Source organism: Salmo salar, chromosome 02, assembly GCF_965601325.2.
Source record: "Salmo salar chromosome 02, fSalSal1, whole genome shotgun sequence".
NCBI lineage: Eukaryota > Metazoa > Chordata > Actinopteri > Salmoniformes > Salmonidae > Salmo > Salmo salar.
This window is the reverse complement of record NC_138292.1, coordinates 86,160,371-86,176,863: the sequence shown is the minus strand read 5'-3', so window position 1 is coordinate 86,176,863 and position 16,493 is coordinate 86,160,371. Positions and strand designations below refer to the sequence as shown.

At 37.3% G+C, this 16,493-nt stretch overlaps 1 protein-coding gene across 2 annotated transcripts in view; it reads right to left on the bottom strand.

The window, feature by feature from the left end:
• Positions 1 to 16,493, bottom strand: part of LOC106594520 (protein kinase C beta type) — a 97,402-nt gene that overhangs the window by 47,392 nt on the left and 33,517 nt on the right. For both annotated transcript variants that reach the window (XR_014382273.1, XM_045711386.2), the window contains exons 3-4: positions 6,728 to 6,807; positions 1,153 to 1,264 (exon numbers count right to left, since the gene is read on the bottom strand). Coding sequence is in view for 1 of the 2 variants with exons in the window: in XM_045711386.2 (XP_045567342.1) it covers positions 1,153 to 1,264; positions 6,728 to 6,807 (192 nt within the window). In the remaining variant the exon portion in view is untranslated. The remainder of the gene's footprint in view (positions 1 to 1,152; positions 1,265 to 6,727; positions 6,808 to 16,493) is intronic.

The window sequence follows — 16,493 nt, the reverse complement described above, 5'->3', positions numbered from 1 at the left end:
TAGTAGGTGCCAGTAAGGTAGTAGGTGCCAGTAAGGTAGTAGGTGCCAGTACGGTAGTAGGTGCCAGTAAGGTAGTAGGTGCCAGTACGGTAGTAGGTGCCAGTAAGGTAGTAGGTGCCAGTAAGGTAGTAGGTGCCAGTACGGTAGTAGGTGCCAGTACGGTAGTAGGTGCCAGTAAGGTAGTAGGTGCCAGTAAGGTAGTAGGTGCCAGTAAGGTTGTAGGTGCCAGGCGCATCGGTTTGTATCAAGAACTGCCACGTTGCTGGGTTTTTCACACTCAACAGTTTCCCGGTGTGTATCAAGAATAGTCCACCATCCAAAGGACATCCAGCCAACTTGATACAATTGTGGGAAGTATTGGAGTCAACATGGGCCAGCATCCCTGTGGAACACTTTCGACACCTTGTAGAGTCCATGACCCGATGAATTGAGGCTGTTCTGACGGCAAAACGGGGTGAATCTCAATATTAGGAAGGTGTTCCTAATGTTTTGTACACTCAGTGTATGTATGCATCTCCAGTCAGTTCTATGGCTGTTACAGGTTATTACCATAGAGCTGCTGTATGTCTCTCCAGTTCTATGGCTGTTACAGGGTATTACCATAGAGCTGCTGTATGTCTCTCCAGTTCTATGGCTGTTACAGGGTATTACCATAGAGCTGCTGTATGTCTCTCCAGTTCTATGGCTGTTACAGGTTATTACCATAGAGCTGCTGTATGTCTCTCCAGTTCTATGGCTGTTACAGGTTATTACCATAGAGCTGCTGTATGTCTCTCCAGTTCTATGGCTGTTACAGGTTATTACCATAGAGCTGCTGTATGTCTCTCCAGTTCTATGGCTGTTACAGGGTATTACCATAGAGCTGCTGTATTCCACTAGGTGTCACTGTCTTACAGGGTTGGTGTATGTATCACATACAGCAGCTACTGTTACTGGGAGACATATGTATTCTGCTATAAACACACACAGCAATATGTAGTCTCACAGCAACACACACACACACACCAATATGTAGTCTCACAACAACTCACACACACACACAGCAATATGTCCAGTCTCACAGCAACACACACACACACACCACACACACACACACACACACACACACAGCAATATGTCCAGTCTCACAGCAACACACACAGTGCTACGTACGGTCACATTTCATGCCCTGGTGTATCAACCCGTAAAGTAGAGATCCACAGTGGTCACAGAATGTAGGGCTGGAGTAGGTATGGACCTTAAACTTGTGTTTACTCCTCGGGTCCTGGAGAGAGAGAGACAGAGAGATGGTGGAGGGATGGACACCATCAAAAGGAACATCAAATTCAACATACCAATTAGGATCTCGTTAAAAATACTTCAATACATTTATAGAACCCATTACCCTTTATGGTTGTGAGGTCTGAGGTCCGCTCAACAACCAAGAATTCACAAAATGGGATAAACACCAAATTGAGACTCTGCATGCAGAATTTTGCTAAAATATATGTTTATTTTATTTATTTAACCTTTATTTAACTAGACAAAAATATCCTCTGAATTAGGCCGATACCCGCTAATTATCAAAATTGTTTATTACACTTTTGTTTATCCATTTCACTTGCTTTGGCAATGTAAAATTGTGTTTCTCATGCCAATAAAGCCCCTTGAATTGAATTACATTTAATTGAGAGAGGGAGTGAGGGAGGGAGCTTCTGTAGCCACAATATGACCATAACAAAAATAAGGTCAGACCACAATATGACTGTTATCCAACATAACTCCCCTGGAACTCATAATGTGACTGTTATCCCTGGAACTCATAATGTGACTGTTACCCCTGGAACTCATAATGTGACTGTTACCCCTGGAACTCATAATGTGACTGTTATCCCTGGAACTCATAATGTGACTGTTACCCCTGGAACTCATAATGTGACTGTTATCCAACATAACTCCCCTGGAACTCATAATGTTACTGTTACCCCTGGAACTCATAATGTGACTGTTACCCTTGGAACTCATAATGTGACTGTTACCCCTGGAACTCATAATGTGACTGTTACCCCTGGAGCTCATAATGTGACTGTTATCCCTAGAACTCATAATGTGACTGTTACCCCTGGAACTCATAATATGACTGTTATCCCTGGAGCTCATAATGTGACTGTTACCCCTGGAACTCATAATGTGACTGTTACCCCTGGAACTCATAATGTGACTGTTACCCCTGGAACTCATAATGTGACTGTTACCCCTGGAACTCATAATGTGACTGTTACCCCTGGAGCTCATAATGTGACTGTTACCCCTGGAACTCATAATGTGACTGTTATCCCTGGAACTCATAATGTGACTGTTATCCCTGGAACTCATAATGTGACTGTTATCCCTGGAACTCATAATGTGACTGTTATCCCTGGAATTCATAATGTGACTGTTACCCCTGGAACTCATAATGTGACTGTTATCCAACATAACTCCCCTGGAACTCATAATGTGACTGTTACCCCTGGAACTCATAATGTGACTGTTATCCCTGGAACTCATAATGTGACTGTTACCCCTGGAGCTCATAATGTGACTGTTATCCCTGGAACTCATAATGTGACTGTTATCCCTGGAACTCATAATGTGACTGTTACCCCTGGAACTCATAATGTGACTGTTATCCCTGGAACTCATAATGTGACTGTTACCCCTGGAACTCATAATGTGACTGTTATCCCTGGAACTCATAATGTGACTGTTATCCCTGGAACTCATAATGTGACTGTTACCCCTGGAACTCATAATGTGACTGTTACCCCTGGAGCTCATAATGTTACTGTTACCCCTGGAATTCATAATGTGACTGTTACCCCTGGAACTCATAATGTGACTGTTATCCAACATAACTCCCCTGGAACTCATAATGTGACTGTTATCCCTGGAACTCATAATGTGACTGTTACCCCTGGAACTCATAATGTGACTGTTATCCCTGGAATTCATAATGTGACTGTTACCCCTGGAACTCATAATGTGACTGTTATCCAACATAACTCCCCTGGAACTCATAATGTGACTGTTATCCCTGGAACTCATAATGTGACTGTTATCCCTGGAACTCATAATGTGACTGTTACCCCTGGAATTCATAATGTGACTGTTACCCCTGGAACTCATAATGTGACTGTTACCCCTGGAACTCATAATGCGAATGGGAACAAGATTATATGGAGGGAGAAGCAGAAACCAGAGAGAAGGGAAAAGAAAAAGACAGAAAGGAATACATGGAGACAGAGAGAGGGAGAGAGACAGACAGATGAGAGGGAGAGAGAGCGAGAGAGGGAGAGAGAGAGATACCCTTTGTGTGGGTCACTCACAATACAGTTGAAGTCGGAAGTTTACATACACCTTAGCTAAATACATTTAAACTCAGTTTTTCACAATTCCTAAAATTTAATCCAAATAAAAATTCCCTGTTTTTGGTCAGTTAGGATCACCACTTTATTTTAATGTGAAATGTCAGAATAATAGTAGAGAGAATGATTTATTTCAGCTTTTATTTCTTTCTGTCACGCCCTGACCTTAGAGAGCCTTTTTATTCTCTATTTTGGTTAGGTCAGGGTGTGACTAGGGGGGGTACTCTAGTTTTTTGAATTTCTATTTTGGCCTGGTATGGTTCCCAATCAGAGGCAGCTGTCTATCGTTGTCTCTGATTTGGGATCATATTTAGGCAGCCTTTTCCCACCTGTTTGTGGGATCTTGTTTTTGTTGTATTGTTGCTGTAGAGCCCTACAGGGCTGTACGTTTCATTGGTTTCTCTTTCTTGTTTTGTTGCTGGTTATCATTAATAAATATGATTAACCTACCCCACACTGCATCTTGGTCCGACCATCATTACAACGACGATCGTTACACTTTCATCACATTCCCAGTGAGTCAAAAGCTTACATTCACTCAATTAGTATTTGGTAGCATTCCCTTTAAATTGTTTAACTTGGGTCAAATGTTTCGGGTAGCCTTCCACAAGCTTCCCACAATAAGTTGGGTGAATTTTGGCCCATTCCTCCTGAAAGAGCTGGTGTAACTGAGTCAGGTTTGTAGGTCATGCTCGCACATGCTTTTTCAGTTCTGCCCACACATTTTCTATGGGATTGAGGTCAGGGCTTTGTGATGGCCACTCCAATACCTTGACTTTGTTGTCCTTAAGCCATTTTGCCACAACTTTGGAAGTATGCTTGGGGTCATTGTCCATTTGGAAGACCCATTTGCGACCAAGCTTTAACTTCCTGACTGATGTCTTGAGATGTTGCTTCAATATATCCCCATCATTTTCCTCCCTCATGATGACATCTATTTTGTGAAGTGCACCAGTCCCTCCTCCAGCAAAGCACCCCCACAACATGATGCTGCCACCCCCCGTGCTTCACAGTTGGGATGGTGTTCTTCGGCTTGCAAGCCTCCCCCTTTTTCCTCCAAACATAACGATGGTCATTATGGCCAAACAGTTTGATTTTTGTTTCATCAGACCAGAGGACATTTCTACAAAAAGTACTTTGTCCCCATGTGCAGTTGCAAACCGTAGTCTGGCCTTTTTATGGCGGTTTTGAAGCAGTGGCTTCTTCCTTGCTGAGCGGCCTTTCAGGTTATGTCGATATAGGACTCGTTTTACTGTGGATATAGATACTTCTGTACCTGTTGCCTCCAGCATCTTCACAAGGTCCTTTGCTGTTGTTCTGGGATTGATTTGCACTTTTCGCACCAAAGTACATTAATCTCTAGGAGACAGAACGCGTCTCCTTCCTGAGCGGTATGACGGCTGCGTGGTCCCATGGTGTTTATACTTGCGTACTATTGTTTGTACAGATGAACATGGTACCTTCAGGCATTTGGAAATTGCTCCCAAGGATGAACCAGACTTGTGGAGGTCTACAATATTTATTCTGAGGTCTTGCCTGATTTCTTTTGATTTTCCCATGATGTCAAGCAAAGACGCACTGAGTTTGAAGGTAGGCCTTGAAATACATCCACAGGTACACCTCCAATTGACTCAAATGATGTCAATTAGCCTATCAGAAGCTTCTAAAGCCATGACATCATTTTCTGGAATTTTCCAAGCTGTTTAAAGGCACAGTCAACTTAGTGTATGTAAACTTCCGACTTCAACTGTATGTGTTGAGGGAGGTGTGTTATTAGTTGATTAACCTAGCGGTGCCACGTTGTACATTCCATTATCTCTCATGCTTTATGAGGTCAACAGGGGAGAGGGCAATGGTCAACATTCCTTTACCACAGACAGACACAGATAGAGACACAAACACAGAGAGTGACACAGAGAGAGAAAGAGACACACAGAGACAGAAAGAGAGAGAGAGACAGAGAGACACATAGAGAGACAGAGAGAGCAAGAAAGAGAGCGAGAGAGAGAGAGAGCGAGAAAGAGAGCGAGAGACACAGAGAGAGAGCGAGAGACAGAGAGAGAGCGAGAAAGAGAGCGAGAGACACAGAGAGAGAGCGAGAGACAGAGAGAGAGCGAGAGAGACAGAGAGCAAGAGACACAGAGAGCAAGAGACACAGAGAGCAAGAGACACAGAGAGAGAGCAAGAGACACAGAGAGAGCGCAAGAGACACAGAGAGAGCAAGAGACACAGAGAGAGAGCGAGAGAGAGAGACACACACAGAGAGAGACAGAGAGAGAGAGACACAGAGAGAGACAGAGACACAGAGGGAGACAGAGAGAGAGACACACAGATAGAGACACACAGAGAGAGACACAGAGAGAGACACAGAGAGACCGAGAGAGACCGAGAGAGACCGAGGGCAGGCACGAGAGAGAGAGAGAGAGAGAGAGAGAGAGAGGAGAGGAGGAGGAGAGGGGCACAGAGAGCGACAGAGAGAGAGACACAGAGAGAGAGAGAGAGAGAGAGACACAGAGAGAGAGAGAGAGAGACACAGAGAGAGAGAGAGACAGAGAGAGAGACACAGAAAGAGAGAGAGAGAGACAGACAGAGAGAGAGAGAGAGAGACACAGAGAGAGAGAGACAGAGAGAGAGACGAGACAGAGAGAGAGAGAGAGAGAGAGAGAGAGAGAGACACAGAGAGAGAGAGAGACAGAGAGAGAGACACAGAAAGAGAGAGAGAGAGAGAGACTGACCCTCTCCTGTTCTTTTAGACAGACCCATGAAACAAGAGCAGCCAGAAGAACAGGACAGTGCTGACCTTGTCTTTATTAATGTCAGGCTCATTTAACAGCCATTTAATCAGTGGCCACATAATCAATATTTAACAAACACACACATACAAAACACAAACACACAAACCCGCTCCACGCGCCTGTCTTATCCCTGTGATTTTTCCCTGGGGGGACATTGGAGAAAGGTGGGAATACTGTGGGAACGCTGTTGGGAACGTGGTGGGAATACTACGGGAGGGTTGTGTGTTATCGGGGAAGGTTTTCCTGCTGGGAACGATTCGAGAATGGAACGAGAGAGGACATCTGGGGTCCAGACAGAGAGGGAGGAAGGGAGATATGGAGAGAGTGAGGGAGGAATGGAGATATGGAGGGAGAAATGGAGATATGGAGGGAGGAATGGAGAGACTGACTGACATCTGGGGTTAAAGAAGTTACTGTGATACGAACAGTCCAGAGAGGGAGGAGACAGAGAGGGAGGAAGGGAGATATGAAGAGAGGAAGGATATGAGTTGATATCAGTGATGAATCACCATTACGAGGAGAGAGAGAGAGAGAGTTAGTACTTACGTCTGATGCGTTCTTGTCAGCCCCCGGACAGGAGAAGGTGACGAACTCATGACAGCGTTTATGAACCACGAAACAACACACTGAGGGGGGAGGGGAGAGAGAGAAAGTGTCAGGACAAACATCCTATAATATTTCACATTACTACGGTAACCAAAGACTGTAGATCACATCACCTAGACACAGCTGCACATCACCTAGACACAGCTGCACATCACCTAGACACATCACCTAGACACATCACCTAGACACATCACCTAGACACAGCTGCACATCACCTAGACACAGCTGCACATCACCTAGACACAGCTGCACATCACCTAGACACAGCTACACATCACCTAGACACATCACCTAGACACAGCTACACATCACCTAGACACATCACCTAGACACAGCTACACATCACCTAGACACATCACCTAGACACAGCTACACATCACCTAGACACATCACCTAGACACAGCTACACATCACCTAGACACATCACCTAGACACAGCTACACATCACCTAGACACATCACCTAGACACAGCTACACATCACCTAGACACATCACCTAGACACAGCTGCACATCACCTAGACACATCACCTAGACACATCACCTAGACACATCACCTAGACACATCACCTAGACACAGCTATACATCACCTAGACACAGCTGCACATCACCTAGACACAGCTGCACATCACCTAGACACAGCTGCACATCACCTAGACACAGCTGCACATCACAACAAGGTATCACAGAGGTGTGTGTGTGTGTGGTGTGTGTGTGTGTGTGTGTGTGTGTGTGTGTGTGTGTGTGTGTGTGTGTGTGTGTGAGGTCAGACAGGTTGACATTATTTATTATTCAGACTCATTAACTATGCAGGAAGCTCCTGGCAACTGGTGGGGCCTACCCAGGGTTCCTAGCGGCACGGAGAGAGCCCAACAGGGCCTGCAGGGTGCGTGTGTGTGTCATCCTGTAGATCAACATAATGTTATTCTACTGCACTAAACTGACGTTCAGTCCTCCTCCTCCTCCTCCTCCGACAAACATGAACCTGGTTTAACCTTCCTGGATTCTCTATTCATCAAACATTACATCCCAGGCTTTTCCTTCTAGCGTTTACACAGTGTCTTCTATAGGTCTCTATAATGAACATTCTACTGTATATACAGTCTCTTCTATAGTCCTATATAATGAACAACCTACTGTATATACAGTCTCTTCTATAGTCCTATATAATGAACATCCTACTGTATAAACAGTCTCTTCTATAGTCCTATATAATGAACATTCTACTGTATATACAGTCTCTTCTATAGGTCTCTATAATGAACATTCTACTGTATATACAGTCTCTTCTATAGTCCTATATAATGAACATTCTACTGTATATATAGTGTCTCCTATAGTCCTATATAATAAACATTCTACTGTATATACAGTCTCTTCTATAGGTCTCTATAATGAACATTCTACTGTATATACAGTCTCTTCTATAGTCCTATATAATGAACATCCTACTGTGTATACAGTCTCTTCTATAGTCCTATATAATGAACATTCTACTGTATATATAGTGTCTTCTATAGTCCTATATAATAAACATTCTACTGTGTATACAGTGTCTTCTATAGTCCTATATAATGAACAACCTACTGTATATACAGTCTCTTCTATAGTCCTATATAATGAACATTCTACTGTGTATACAGTCTCTTCTATAGTCCTATATAATGAACATTCTACTGTATATAGTGTCTTCTATAGGGCTCTATAATGAACAACCTACTGTGTATACAGTCTCTTCTATAGTCCTATAAAATGAACATTCTACTGTATATACAGTCTCTTCTATAGTCCTGTATAATGAACATTCTACTGTGTATACAGTCTCTTCTATAGTCCTATATAATGAACATCCTACTGTGTCTACAGTGTCTTCTATAGTCCTATATAATGAACATTCTACTGTATATACAGTGTCTTCTATAGTCCTATATAATGAACATTCTACTGTATATACAGTCTCTTCTATAGTCCTATATAATGAACATTCTACTGTATATACAGTCTCTTCTATAGGTCTCTATAATGAACATTCTACTGTATATACAGTCTCTTCTATAGTCCTATATAATGAACATTCTACTGTATATATAGTGTCTTCCATAGTCCTATATAATAAACATTCAACTGTATATACAGTCTCTTCTATAGTCCTATATAATGAACATTCTACTGTATACATAGTGTCTTCTATAGACCTATATAATGAACATCCTACTGTATATACAGTCTCTTCTATAGGTCTCTATAATGAACATTCTACTGTATATACAGTCTCTTCTATAGTCCTATATAATGAACATCCTACTGTGTATACAGTCTCTTCTATAGTCCTATATAATGAACATTCTACTGTATATATAGTGTCTTCTATAGTCCTATATAATAAACATTCTACTGTATATACAGTCTCTTCTATAGTCCTATATAATGAACATTCTACTGTATACATAGTGTCTCCTATAGTCCTATATAATGAACATCCTACTGTGTATACAGTGTCTTCTATAGTCCTATATAATGAACATTCTACTGTATATAGTGTCTTCTATAGGTCTCTATAATGAACAACCTACTGTGTATACAGTCTCTTCTATAGTCCTATATAATGAACATTCTACTGTATATACAGTCTCTTCTATAGTCCTGTATAATGAACATTCTACTGTGTATACAGTCTCTTCTATAGTCCTATATAATGAACATTCTACTGTATATACAGTGTCTTCTATAGGTCTCTATAATGAACAACCTACTGTGTATACAGTCTCTTCTATAGTCCTATATAATGAACATCCTACTGTATATACAGTCTCTTCTATAGTCCTATATAATGACCATCCTACTGTGTATACAGTGTCTTCTATAGTCCTATATAATGAACAACCTACTGTATATACAGTCTCTTCTACAGTCCTATATAATGAACATTCTACTGTATATACAGTCTCTTCAATAGTCCTATATAATGAACATTCTACTGTATATACAGTCTCTTCTATAGTCCTATATAATGAACAACCTACTGTATATACAGTCTCTTCTATAGTCCTATATAATGAACATCCTACTGTATATACAGTCTCTTCTATAGTCCTATATAATGAACATTCTACTGTATATACAGTCTCTTCTATAGGTCTCTATAATGAACATTCTACTGTATATACAGTCTCTTCTATAGTCCTATATAATGAACATTCTACTGTATATATAGTGTCTTCTATAGTCCTATATAATAAACATTCTACTGTATATACAGTCTCTTCTATAGGTCTCTATAATGAACATTCTACTGTATATACAGTCTCTTCTATAGTCCTATATAATGAACATCCTACTGTGTATACAGTCTCTTCTATAGTCCTATATAATGAACATTCTACTGTATATATAGTGTCTTCTATAGTCCTATATAATAAACATTCTACTGTGTATACAGTGTCTTCTATAGTCCTATATAATGAACAACCTACTGTATATACAGTCTCTTCTATAGTCCTATATAATGAACATTCTACTGTGTATACAGTCTCTTCTATAGTCCTATATAATGAACATTCTACTGTATATAGTGTCTTCTATAGGGCTCTATAATGAACAACCTACTGTGTATACAGTCTCTTCTATAGTCCTATAAAATGAACATTCTACTGTATATACAGTCTCTTCTATAGTCCTGTATAATGAACATTCTACTGTGTATACAGTCTCTTCTATAGTCCTATATAATGAACAACCTACTGTATATACAGTCTCTTCTATAGTCCTATATAATGAACATTCTACTGTATATACAGTCTCTTCTATAGGTCTCTATAATGAACATTCTACTGTATATACAGTCTCTTCTATAGTCCTATATAATGAACATTCTACTGTGTATACAGTCTCTTCTATAGGTCTCTATAATGAACATTCTACTGTATATACAGTCTCTTCTATAGTCCTATATAATGAACATCCTACTGTGTCTACAGTGTCTTCTATAGTCCTATATAATGAACATTCTACTGTATATACAGTGTCTTCTATAGTCCTATATAATGAACATTCTACTGTATATACAGTCTCTTCTATAGGTCTCTATAATGAACATTCTACTGTATATACAGTCTCTTCTATAGTCCTATATAATGAACATTCTACTGTATATATAGTGTCTTCTATAGTCCTATATAATAAACATTCAACTGTATATACAGTCTCTTCTATAGTCCTATATAATGAACATTCTACTGTATACATAGTGTCTTCTATAGTCCTATATAATGAACATCCTACTGTATATACAGTCTCTTCTATAGGTCTCTATAATGAACATTCTACTGTATATACAGTCTCTTCTATAGTCCTATATAATGAACATACTACTGTGTATACAGTCTCTTCTATAGTCCTATATAATGAACATTCTACTGTATATATAGTGTCTTCTATAGTCCTATATAATAAACATTCTACTGTATATACAGTCTCTTCTATAGTCCTATATAATGAACATTCTACTGTATACATAGTGTCTCCTATAGTCCTATATAATGAACATCCTACTGTGTATACAGTGTCTTCTATAGTCCTATATAATGAACATTCTACTGTATATAGTGTCTTCTATAGGTCTCTATAATGAACAACCTACTGTGTATACAGTCTCTTCTATAGTCCTATATAATGAACATTCTACTGTATATACAGTCTCTTCTATAGTCCTGTATAATGAACATTCTACTGTGTATACAGTCTCTTCTATAGTCCTATATAATGAACATTCTACTGTATATACAGTGTCTTCTATAGGTCTCTATAATGAACAACCTACTGTGTATACAGTCTCTTCTATAGTCCTATATAATGAACATCCTACTGTATATACAGTCACTTCTATAGTCCTATATAATGACCATCCTACTGTGTATACAGTGTCTTCTATAGTCCTATATAATGAACAACCTACTGTATATACAGTCTCTTCTACAGTCCTATATAATGAACATTCTACTGTATATACAGTCTCTTCAATAGTCCTATATAATGAACATTCTACTGTATACATAGTGTCTCCTATAGTCCTATATAATGAACATCTTACTGTGTATACAGTGTCTTCTATAGTCCTATATAATGAACATTCTACTGTATATAGTGTCTTCTATAGGTCTCTATAATGAACAACCTACTGTGTATTCAGTCTCTTCTATAGTCCTATAAAATGAACATTCTACTGTATATACAGTCTCTTCTATAGTCCTGTATAATGAACATTCTACTGTGTATACAGTCTCTTCTATAGTCCTATATAATGAACAACCTACTGTATATACAGTCTCTTCTATAGTCCTATATAATGAACATTCTACTGTATATACAGTCTCTTCTATAGGTCTCTATAATGAACATTCTACTGTATATACAGTCTCTTCTATAGTCCTATATAATGAACATTCTACTGTGTATACAGTCTCTTCTATAGGTCTCTATAATGAACATTCTACTGTATATACAGTCTCTTCTATAGTCCTATATAATGAACATCCTACTGTGTCTACAGTGTCTTCTATAGTCCTATATAATGAACATTCTACTGTATATACAGTGTCTTCTATAGTCCTATATAATGAACATTCTACTGTATATACAGTCTCTTCTATAGTACTATATAATGAACATTCTAATGTATATACAGTCTCTTCTATAGGTCTCTATAATGAACATTCTACTGTATATACAGTCTCTTCTATAGTCCTATATAATGAACATTCTACTGTATATACAGTGTCTTCTATAGTCCTATATAATAAACATTCAACTGTATATACAGTGTCTTCTATAGTCCTATATAATGAACATTCTACTGTATACATAGTGTCTTCTATAGTCCTATATAATGAACATCCTACTGTATATACAGTCTCTTCTATAGGTCTCTATAATGAACATTCTACTGTATATACAGTCTCTTCTATAGTCCTATATAATGAACATCCTACTGTGTATACAGTCTCTTCTATAGTCCTATATAATGAACATTCTACTGTATATATAGTGTCTTCTATAGTCCTATATAATAAACATTCTACTGTATATACAGTCTCTTCTATAGTCCTATATAATGAACATTCTACTGTATACATAGTGTCTCCTATAGTCCTATATAATGAACATCCTACTGTGTATACAGTGTCTTCTATAGTCCTATATAATGAACATTCTATTGTATATAGTGTCTTCTATAGGTCTCTATAATGAACAACCTACTGTGTATACAGTCTCTTCTATAGTCCTATATAATGAACATTCTACTGTATATACAGTCTCTTCTATAGTCCTGTATAATGAACATTCTACTGTGTATACAGTCTCTTCTATAGTCCTATATAATGAACATTCTACTGTATATACAGTGTCTTCTATAGTCCTATATAATGAACAACCTACTGTATATACAGTCTCTTCTATAGTCCTATATAATGAACATTCTACTGTGTATACAGTCTCTTCTATAGTCCTATATAATGAACATTCTACTGTATATAGTGTCTTCTATAGGGCTCTATAATGAACATTCTACTGTATATACAGTCTCTTCTATAGTCCTATATAATGAACATTCTACTGTATATACAGTCTCTTCTATAGGTCTCTATAATGAACATTCTACTGTATATACAGTCTCTTCTATAGTCCTATATAATGAACATTCTACTGTGTATACAGTCTCTTCTATAGGTCTCTATAATGAACATTCTACTGTATATACAGTCTCTTCTATAGTCCTATATAATGAACATCCTACTGTGTCTACAGTGTCTTCTATAGTCCTATATAATGAACATTCTACTGTATATACAGTGTCTTCTATAGTCCTATATAATGAACATTCTACTGTATATACAGTCTCTTCTATAGTCCTATATAATGAACATTCTACTGTATATACAGTCTCTTCTATAGGTCTCTATAATGAACATTCTACTGTATATACAGTCTCTTCTATAGTCCTATATAATGAACATTCTACTGTATATATAGTGTCTTCCATAGTCCTATATAATAAACATTCAACTGTATATACAGTCTCTTCTATAGTCCTATATAATGAACATTCTACTGTATATATAGTGTCTTCCATAGTCCTATATAATGAACATTCTACTGTATATACAGTCTCTTCTATAGTCCTATATAATGAACATTCTACTGTATATACAGTGTCTTCTATAGTCCTATATAATAAACATTCAACTGTATATACAGTGTCTTCTATAGTCCTATATAATGAACATTCTACTGTATACATAGTGTCTTCTATAGTCCTATATAATGAACATCCTACTGTATATACAGTCTCTTCTATAGGTCTCTATAATGAACATTCTACTGTATATACAGTCTCTTCTATAGTCCTATATAATGAACATTCTACTGTATATATAGTGTCTTCTATAGTCCTATATAATAAACATTCTACTGTATATACAGTCTCTTCTATAGTCCTATATAATGAACATTCTACTGTATACATAGTGTCTCCTATAGTCCTATATAATGAACATCCTACTGTGTATACAGTGTCTTCTATAGTCCTATATAATGAACATTCTATTGTATATAGTGTCTTCTATAGGTCTCTATAATGAACAACCTACTGTGTATACAGTCTCTTCTATAGTCCTATATAATGAACATTCTACTGTATATACAGTCTCTTCTATAGTCCTGTATAATGAACATTCTACTGTGTATACAGTCTCTTCTATAGTCCTATATAATGAACATTCTACTGTATATACAGTGTCTTCTATAGTCCTATATAATGAACAACCTACTGTATATACAGTCTCTTCTATAGTCCTATATAATGAACATTCTACTGTGTATACAGTCTCTTCTATAGTCCTATATAATGAACATTCTACTGTATATAGTGTCTTCTATAGGGCTCTATAATGAACATTCTACTGTATATACAGTCTCTTCTATAGTCCTATATAATGAACATTCTACTGTATATACAGTCTCTTCTATAGGTCTCTATAATGAACATTCTACTGTATATACAGTCTCTTCTATAGTCCTATATAATGAACATTCTACTGTGTATACAGTCTCTTCTATAGGTCTCTATAATGAACATTCTACTGTATATACAGTCTCTTCTATAGTCCTATATAATGAACATCCTACTGTGTCTACAGTGTCTTCTATAGTCCTATATAATGAACATTCTACTGTATATACAGTGTCTTCTATAGTCCTATATAATGAACATTCTACTGTATATACAGTCTCTTCTATAGTCCTATATAATGAACATTCTACTGTATATACAGTCTCTTCTATAGGTCTCTATAATGAACATTCTACTGTATATACAGTCTCTTCTATAGTCCTATATAATGAACATTCTACTGTATATATAGTGTCTTCCATAGTCCTATATAATAAACATTCAACTGTATATACAGTCTCTTCTATAGTCCTATATAATGAACATTCTACTGTATACATAGTGTCTTCTATAGACCTATATAATGAACATCCTACTGTATATACAGTCTCTTCTATAGGTCTCTATAATGAACATTCTACTGTATATACAGTCTCTTCTATAGTCCTATATAATGAACATCCTACTGTGTATACAGTCTCTTCTATAGTCCTATATAATGAACATTCTACTGTATATATAGTGTCTTCTATAGTCCTATATAATGAACAACCTACTGTGTATACAGTCTCTTCTATAGTCCTATATAATGAACATTCTACTGTATATACAGTCTCTTCTATAGTCCTGTATAATGAACATTCTACTGTGTATACAGTCTCTTCTATAGTCCTATATAATGAACATTCTACTGTATATACAGTGTCTTCTATAGGTCTCTATAATGAACAACCTACTGTGTATACAGTCTCTTCTATAGTCCTATATAATGAACATCCTACTGTATATACAGTCTCTTCTATAGTCCTATATAATGACCATCCTACTGTGTATACAGTGTCTTCTATAGTCCTATATAATGAACAACCTACTGTATATACAGTCTCATCTACAGTCCTATATAATGAACATTCTACTGTATATACAGTCTCTTCAATAGTCCTATATAATGAACATTCTACTGTATATACAGTCTCTTCTATAGTCCTATATAATGAACAACCTACTGTATATACAGTCTCTTCTATAGTCCTATATAATGAACATCCTACTGTATATACAGTCTCTTCTATAGTCCTATATAATGAACATTCTACTGTATATACAGTCTCTTCTATAGGTCTCTATAATGAACATTCTACTGTATATACAGTCTCTTCTATAGTCCTATATAATGAACATTCTACTGTATATATAGTGTCTTCTATAGTCCTATATAATAAACATTCTACTGTATATACAGTCTCTTCTATAGGTCTCTATAATGAACATTCTACTGTATGTACAGTCTCTTCTATAGTCGTATATAATGAACATCCTACTGTGTATACAGTCTCTTCTATAGTCCTATATAATGAACATTCTACTGTATATATAGTGTCTTCTATAGTCCTATATAATAAACATTCTACTGTGTATACAGTGTCTTCTATAGTCCTATATAATGAACAACCTACTGTATATACAGTCTCTTCTATAGTATATACAGTCTCTTCTATAGTCCTATATAATGAACATTCTAATGTATATACAGTCTCTT